Source organism: Protobothrops mucrosquamatus, unplaced genomic scaffold (genome assembly GCF_001527695.2).
Source record: "Protobothrops mucrosquamatus isolate PMUCROS unplaced genomic scaffold, P.Mucros_1.0 scaffold212, whole genome shotgun sequence".
NCBI classification, from domain to species: Eukaryota; Metazoa; Chordata; class Lepidosauria; order Squamata; family Viperidae; genus Protobothrops; species Protobothrops mucrosquamatus.
In genome coordinates, this window is record NW_015386566.1 from 1,357,087 (window position 1) to 1,366,100 (window position 9,014).

Here is a 9,014-nt window from a genome sequence, read left to right on the forward strand (position 1 = left end):
CCTGCTCTGCATCCCCCCCCCACGTGAGACTTCTTCCTGAATCTTGTGTCTCAAAGGAAGCCTCCACAAAGGGGCAACAGAAGCTCTGATGATAATCTGTGCCTGGACAGGGAAAAAAAAAAAAAGCAGTCTCTGGTGTTCCAGAGATGCTTGGAACTGGGGACAGGCTTGTTGCATGGTGGACAAAGGGAGGGAGAGATACTCATAGTGGGTCACCACTAGCCAGACAGGGTATTCACTAAATTGTACTTGGTCCTGATCCCCCAAGAAAGCAACTGTTTTTCTTCCTCATTTCCTGACAGCTGCAAGAGGTACCTTGGCTTTGCTATCAAGGCATCTTACAAGAGAAGAAAGAAGGTCTCTCATAGATGTGTTGCACTGTGAACTACAATACCCCCACCTCGCCCTGCAGCAGGTGGCCTGGTATATGGATATCTTACTGCTTCTTCCTACTTCATCCGGAATTGCTGCTCGGACAGCAAAGTCAAGAGAGACCCCCAGCATGTCCAGCACCCCAAGCAGGCCCAAAATTGCAATATTTCCTGGGTGAGGAGCTGCCATTGGCAAGTAAAGCTCTTTCCAGCAAGGTGAAAGATGGAGCTTTGCTGCTCTACCAGTGTCCTTGCTCTTTTGCATAGCTCAATGGAGCACTACAGTAGTCTTATTTTTTTTTTAAGGAGAGGTCTAGTGATGTTTTACAAGACAACAGTTTCAAAATTTCTGATCAAATGTTAGCGTGGCAGCTGCCTCTGGAGAAAGCAGATATTGAGTGTCTTCTGCAACTATGAAGGAGACTGCACAGGGACTGGAGGAGATAGACTAAAGTAGACCATCAGAACTAGTTAACCCTTGGCCAGCCATGTCATCACCAACATTGTTCCACATTGTGTCCCCGGCAAAGATTGCATCAGGAGAAGAGGGAAAATATTACTTTATAAGTGGAAGAGATAAATATGACTTCAAACTGCCCCAGATGTGGACTGGAGATGAAGATAACATCGTGAGGTGGTGTTAGTTACCATAGCGTGTTCAGGCCATGTTTAGAGACATAGATGGTTGTTCATGATGTGCTAGGACATTTGTCTGGTATGTGTGGACCAAAATCAGTGTGAATGTAAAACTACATGGACTTAAAGATGCTCAACAAACTGAGCCTATCAACACCTTTGTTTATTCCCAAAGATGAATGAAATGTTCTCACAATACCCGACTGTTTGGATACTCTGGAATTTGGATGTCGAATGCTGACAGGAACTCAACTTAAATGGATATAAGAAATGGTGAGAAATCAGGAGGGATGCTCATTTGATATTTTAATGGTGCAAATGTATACACAATGTGGGAAATTTTTCCTTTCATTTATTCAGGTATTTCAGGACGTTGTTTTCCCATTTCAGTTATTTGGATACTCTTAGTGATGCTAGTCTGTGACCATAATAAAAAAAATTATTGGTTGATTTGATATTCTTATGCCCCCCCCTTCCCTTTGTTTTAAAAAATAGGCTTTGCTTTTCTGGCATTCAGGTAGTCTTGCTTTTCAGATATGCTGCCCTCAGAGGGGTTATGTCAGCAATCCATCGACTTGTTCGCTGTTTGGCCTCTTCCCAGGAGTAGTGAGGAGTATAGTTAAAATCCTTTTGTGCTTTCTTGTAAGAAAAACTGAATGGGGTGTTGAGCAGGACTACAAGGGAACGATTAATAGCAGGAACGTATCTCAAGAAAGGTTTGAGCAAGAAGCTCACAATCTCCAGGAACAGAGCATAATAATAAAAAAGTGTAATGGGCATCACAGGTTTGGGTTCAACACCAAAGCCCAACTCCTTTGTCAGCTCATAATTGAAGTCGGAATAGCTTGTGTGGGGAGAATCATCCGAGATATAGTAGAAACGCCCTCGGATCAGTTTCACTTTTGTTGGGTTTCTCATGGCTTTAGCCACTTGAATATGAGCCCAAGCAATATTTCCCACATAGACAGGATTTACAATCGCCTCTTTCCTAGACAGCCTCAAAAATACATTATTGTTCAGGATGCTTTCATCGAGGTGACTCAGAAGGAAAGGACTGCCTTCTCCATAGATGTACATGGGCCTCAAAGCACATGTTACAAAACTATTGCCCCCCTTGAGTGGCAACCTGTCCAGCTCCAGGACACATTTCTCTGCCTCTCTTTTAGTTTCAGCATAGGGTGGGCCTTGGGTCATCTGATATATGGTGTCTTCATCACCGTCAGAGATGGGATCCCCTCTGTTGTTTGGCCCTGTCACCTCAAGGCTGCTGGTATAAATAAAATACTGGACATCATTGCGGAGGCAAGTCTCCAGCAGCAACTGTGTACCTTCAGAAAAAGGGAAATGTTAGCAACATTACAAAGGCTGAGGTGGTTGCTATTCCCCCAGGAGAACATCATCTTATAAGTTGATGCCACAAAGGCCTCTGAGCCTGTTTGTCAGAACTGCCACTTTCTAGACCAGGGGTAAGCAACCTTGGCTCTTTTATGACTTGTGGACTTCAACTCCCAGAATTCCTGAGCCAGCCATGCTGGCTCAGGAATTCTGGGAGTTGAAGTCCACAAGTCATAAAAGAGCCAAGGTTGCCTACCCCTGGTCTAGACTATACCATTCTCAACAAATGGAGGTAAGGATCTTTTTACTTAGAAGCCCAAGTTGAGGAAGGTCTTATACTGTTGATTTTGCAAGTATTGCTAGAAAACACTTCTCAGTGCGTATAGTCAAGGCCATGGTTTTCCCAGTTGCAATGTATGGATGTGAAAGTTGGACCATAAGAAAGGCTGAGAGACAAAGAATTGAGGCCTTTGAACTATGGTGCTGGAGAAGACTCCTGCGAGTCCCTTGGACTGCAAGGTATTCAAACCAGTCAGTCCTAGAAGAGATCAACCCCGACTGCTCTTTAAAAGGCCAGATCCTGAAGTTGAAACTCAAATACTTTGGCCATCTAATGAGAAGGAAGGACTCACTGGAGAAGAGCCTAATGCTTGGAAAGATTGAGGGCAATAGAAGAAGGGGACGACAGAGAATGAGGTGGCTGGATGGAGTCACTGAAGCAGTAGGTGTGAACTTAAATGGACTCCAGAAGATGGTAGAGGACAGGAAGGCCTGGAGGAACGTTGTCCATGGGGTCGCGATGGGTCGGACACGACTTCGCAATTAACAACAACAACAAAGGTTCCCCAGAAGACCTTTCACAGCCCCAGAACTACAGTGAAATATTTAAAGGAGGCTTTTATATTTTCCCTCTGTTTCTTAGTATCCTCCTCCTTTCCAGACCTTACTGTATATCTGAAGGACTTCACTGAATATCCCTCTCCCCAACCTCAATCCAATATATATTGGAAGATTTAGAATCTTTTAAATCAGGGGTCCTCAACTTTGGCAACTTGAAGACTTGTGGACTTCAATTCCCAGAATTCCTCAGCCAGCTTTTAAATGAAGACAGCAGGTATTTCCCAAGAACAGTGCTGTTTCAGATAGATTGCCTATAACTTAATCTACTCATTTTCCATTATTTCTCTTTTAACCTAGGAATGAATGCCATCTTCTTTATTGGAACAAAAGCTGCATTTCTGATTTTGTTTCAGATGAAATAGTGTTTTAAAAATGCTTTGATTTTACTGACATAACCACATTGATGGCAATCTGTTTCGAAATAAGCCAATGAAGAAACTAACGTTTTCCTTCACTCATTACAAACAGTTATGAATATGCATGTTTCTAGGAAATGTCAAATGTGGCTTATCTCTGTGATAAGACAGGCCTTGGCATTTATACAGGTAGCACATAATTCTACATGGGGCGCAGATACCAGGACTGTGGACCATCTCATATGTCCTGTTAAATATTTTAGGACTTATGATCACCGCCTTAGGTTATTTATAAAAAATAGTTAAAAAGGATTAAAGCAAACAAAGATATAAGTAAAATAATCAACAATAAACAATCTGATTCCTGACTAGGATTATTCATGACTTGAAGGATTGGGAATATTTTTTCTATAAAATGCAAAATGGATCTTGATTTGACCATGTACTAGGATNAATATTTTAGGACTTATGATCACCGCCTTAGGTTATTTATAAAAAATAGTTAAAAAGGATTAAAGCAAACAAAGATATAAGTAAAATAATCAACAATAAACAATCTGATTCCTGACTAGGATTATTCATGACTTGAAGGATTGGGAATATTTTTTCTATAAAATGCAAAATGGATCTTGATTTGACCATGTACTAGGATTAGCTAATTCTGTAATGCAATTTTGTGTGTGTGTGTCCAAGTCAGGATTAAGTCCTGATGACTGCCTGGACTATTCTCCTTGGGTTTTTTGGCAATATTTTCAGAACTGTTTCACATTGCTTGAGCAAATGAATGGCCCAAGGTCACCTAGCTAACTTCATGCCTAAGACAGGACTAGAATTCTCTCTCTCTCTCTCTCTCTCTCTCTCTCTCTCTCTCTCTCTCTCTGTGTGTGTGTGTGTGTGTGTGTGTGTGTGTGTGAGAGAGAGAGAGAGAGAGAGAGAGAGAGAGAGAGAGAGAGAGAGAGAGAGAGAGAATAACATTGAGAATGTTTGGGATTCTTTGTGTGTTTGGACACACATATACAGGTAGTTCTCCATTTACAACAGTTCATTTAGTGACCATTCAAAGTTGCACCAGCACTGAAAAAAGTGATTTATGACTGTTTTTCACAGTTACGACCTTTGTAGCATCCCCATGATCATATAATCAAAATTCAGATGCTTGGCAACTGGTTCACATTTATGACTGTTACAGTGTCCCAGGGTTATGTGATCACCTTTTGCAACCTCTGACAAGCAGTCAGAGTGGGAGACAGATTCATTTAACAACCAGGTTACTAACTTATCAACTGCAGTGATTCACTTATCAACTGTGGCAAGTAAAATGGTACAAAACTCATTTTAAAAATGTTTCACTTAACAACAGAAATTTTTGGGCTCAATGGTGGTGGTAGGTCGAGGACTACCAGTATATACAGAGAAAGGGAGAAGGGTTGACTTTGCTGTAGTGGCTAAGGCATCAGCTTAGAAACTGGGACACAGAGAGTTCTAGTCCTGCCTTAGATACAAAGCCAGATGGGTGAACCTGGGCTAGTAGTCACTTTCTCTCCGCTCTAGAAAGGAGGCAAGGACAAGCCATTTCTGAAAAACCTTTGCAAGAAAACTGCAGGGATTATTCCAGAATGGAATAAAACACATGCTGCCTGCTTTGTGAGATTTGTCTGGGATCAGTTTAAAGTTACTTGTTCTAGGTTTCTTATAGAATAAAGCAGGGGTAGTCAACCTTGGCTCTTTTATGACTCGTGGACTTCAACTCCCAGAATTCCTGAGCCAGCTAAGCTGGCTCAGGAATTCTAGGAATTGAAGTCCACGAGTCATAAAAGAGCCAAGGTTGACTACCCCTGGAATAAAAGATGTGCATGGGGTTACATGATCTCTATCGTTTTGCCACGTGAGACATTAAGAAAGGTATTTTCCTCCCAGACAACTTTGTAGGGTTTGTGCATATCCATGTGTGCATGTAATGTCTTGCAGAACTTTTCTTCTTAACCAGATACTTACCCACACAGAGAGAACAACCTCAGCTACAACAGAAGGAGGAGGTAAAGCCTCCTCTCAGTCTGCAATCCAGACGCTCCCCATGAAGAGAGACCCCCCTCACTGTTATTCCTAATAAGAATGGGGAGCAGCCCATTCGCCACCTGCCAGTGAGTGGCTCACCTCTCTCTCTGCAGTCTGGAGAGCATTTGAAATTTATTTACAAGTGGCCCCTCTCTGGCTTGGCATTGAAAGTCACCCCACCTTACCCCTGACATTGACATCCCAGAGGGTCTGTCGATCGATGAGCCCCCGGGTGTCAATGATGGCAGCTGCATGGATGACAAGCGAGACTCCTTGGACTGCTGTTTGAAGAAGCGCCACATCCCGGATATCCCCTTGTATGACTGTCAAAAGGGTGTTACTTTTCACTTCTGGAAAAAGAAAAGCACCCAATAAAGCAACGAGCTGTATTTACCTTCCTTTTATTCACTTTAAAGCAAGCAATGCAGACCATCCTAATAGCTGGGGAGAGAAGTCAGCTCTCCTCCCCCCTCCACCCATGCTGCTGAGTTTTATTTCTCATTAGCCATCTAGTCAGATAACACAGAAAAACAAAGAGCAGCAATGGACACCCCAGCTTAGTTGCCATTTAGCTATTTTTGCCTTTGCCCTGAAAAAACAATTTTCTTCAAGGCCCTTGAAAGACAAACCCTGACTCAAGTCTCCAATGAACTGTGGCTCTCCATCTTATCTGAAGAGAAGCGCTACTTAGAAGATATCTGTGGCTCCATGCACAAGGACAGACTCAGTGGTAGCTAATGAGCTTCAGGGCAAAGGACGTGTGTTCCAAAATAAGGTGTCTCTTTATCTTAGCACATTGACTGGACTTTGGAACAAGTAGCAGGATTTAAAGGATCTAAGGACCATAGGAAGAACTGAGCCTCTTTTCTTATTAAAAAAAAGGTCAGAGAAAGAGACCTTGGGCCAAGCTAGGACCTATGGAAACTTGTCGATGGCAGTGTCTGAGGCTTTTGCTCCAGAACCATTACAGCTGAGGAACAAAATCAGTTGAACTCACTGAGCAAACAAACTATCTTACAACCCAGGCAATTGATAGTCTTGAATATCTTCATTAATTCTATGAGGAAACATGCATTAAACTGAACTGTTCTGTCAATAGCATAATGTATACAATGCATGTTCTGTGCTTTTAAAAACATTAGCTATATTACAACTTATTGCATAAATGATTGCATTGACTGCATAAAATACCCCATTTGCTGTCAAAATTTCTTAGAAATGAACAAAAATAAATAAGGACTATGTCTTATTTAGTCACATTCATAAAAATATTAAGTTCTGTAAAGCCCCAGTGGATTTACATTACGTCCATAGTTGTCCCAGCCTCAATAATATATTGCAGTAAATATAATAATAATAATATAAATAATATAAATAATAATAATAATAATAATAATAATAATAATAATAATAATAATAATAATAATATAAATAATAATAATAATAATAAAAAACTTGAAAGGGACCTTGGAGGTCACCTAGTCCAACCCCAGCATTCTGTTTAGAAAATAAATTCCAAAAATATTAATATTTTTGCATTCCATTTTAGACATGGATCTACCTGTCACTACTGATTTACACAGTTGCTCAGCCCTGTGGTGACATATTTCTGGATGCAAGGCAGAGGTTTGCCAGGATCCTTTCAGCTTTCTTTTAGTTCTATCCCTGTGAAGTGATAGCTTCCTATCAAACTACAGGCAGTTGCTGAAGTCAGAAATACCAATGAGATTCTTTTGAATGTTTACTAATTAATTGATGGACAAGTATGTTTTCCCTGGAGCCCTTACACCAACGAATAAGGTTTTGCCTGGAGTGGGAAGAAAAAAAGGGAAGCAAACCCATTTACAATAGTTAACAACAAGGTGCCTTCAGGAATATGAAAGCTGAGCAGGAGCTGTGCAAATCCATATGCCCAAATATATTCCTATTTTTAGTTGTTGTGTACTACTTTAAATATATAATGCTTACTTTTAAGCCTTTTTTCTATTAACAGTGCAAACAATATCTGATTTTCATTTTTTTTTTTTTTTTGTTAATCTGGATTTGTGCACGAGCTTATGCATTCCACTATTTTGGGCATCACAGAGATGACATCTATTCTTTCTTTAAAGCTAATCTTCTAATCCAATTTGCATGTGTATACACATGCTATGTATCGTTCCTTTCAACTAAAATTGAAATGTCATGAAAAATATCGTAGATATTGTTGACAGACCTCTTAGCAGAAATGTTACATAGACATATTAATAATAAATGTTAATTACCTAATTTAAACAATTTAGTCTGGCCAATGTTGAAGGAAGGAGGGTGCTGAGCTTACACTTTGTCAGACATGAGGCTGAAGCTCAGCAGATAAAATGCTCCTCCATAGAAGAAACATTTTTTCTAACATGTCAAGGAAAAGGGTATTAATCTAGTTTGTTGTACAAAATTCTGTGTATTTAAAAAAATTGGAGACACGGTTTCCGTTATGTGAACCTTCACCAGCAGTCTGAAATAGCTTGGTTGAGACACTGAAGTGCCACCTGAGCACAGTGGAGTCCTCTAACATGAGGAACTTCTACAGTGTGGATTTAGGTATTTCTTCCTGGGCATCCAAATTACTCTCTCCTTTCAGCTACCTTACTTACTCTCAAAATCCTGGAGTGCTTCAGCACTGACGGTTTTGTCCAAGATTCTGACTTCGGCCAAACTCTCCTTTTCTGTCAGCAGCTGGCAAACAATCCTTCGACCTAGGAACCCACCAGCACCAGTCACGAGGCACCTCATTCCTCCCAAGGACATGATGATGAGCAAGGAGATGCTGCAAGGGCTGCTGTTCCTCCTGAAACAAAAGAGAAAAAGAGACAGAGGAGAAGAATGCAGCAGAACGTTGTTAGGAAGAAGGGGGAGGTTTCAACTGGCAAGCCTTGGCTAAGTGGGAGTGTCTTCATATTGAAGGCTATTTGCTTCTATCTCTTCTCTTCCTTCTGCCTACTGCTGCTGAGTTATTGCATGTTTTTGAGATGAAACACAAGAGCACTCTAATCTCTAAATGTTACTAAACTGCACAGTCTTTGGCCTCTAAGGCTTGAGATGGCACTTGAGGGCTCTTGGCCTGCGCAGGTTGCCTTCTCTTCCTGACCCCCCTGGAAGCTAGTGAAGTCTCTCCATACCATAGATATACTCTCTTCTCTGCCAATTTGGATCATGTATTTCCAGAGAGAGATTTCTGCTTGAAATGGTCCAGGACTGGAAAAACTTGTAATCCTTTTATCTTGCAGAATATCTAAATTGATCCAAAGTATTTGAAATGCTGTAGTTATGTAAAGATAGTCAGAAAAAGTAAAGGTGAAATTAGTCTGTGCAGGACAAATCCTCC

The 9,014-nt window shown here is 40.9% G+C and overlaps 1 protein-coding gene across 1 annotated transcript; it reads right to left on the minus strand.

Moving 5' to 3' along the window:
• Positions 1 to 1,429: 1,429 nt before the first annotated feature.
• On the minus strand, positions 1,430 to 8,488 carry LOC107285816 (3 beta-hydroxysteroid dehydrogenase/Delta 5-->4-isomerase). Its single transcript, XM_015814068.1, has 3 exons — positions 8,284 to 8,488; positions 5,839 to 6,003; positions 1,430 to 2,335 (listed from the first exon to the last, which is right to left on the minus strand). The coding sequence occupies exons 1-3, from the start codon at positions 8,435 to 8,437 to the stop codon at positions 1,521 to 1,523; spliced, it is 1,134 nt and encodes a 377-aa protein (XP_015669554.1). The 5' UTR covers positions 8,438 to 8,488; the 3' UTR covers positions 1,430 to 1,520.
• Positions 8,489 to 9,014: the final 526 nt, after the last annotated feature.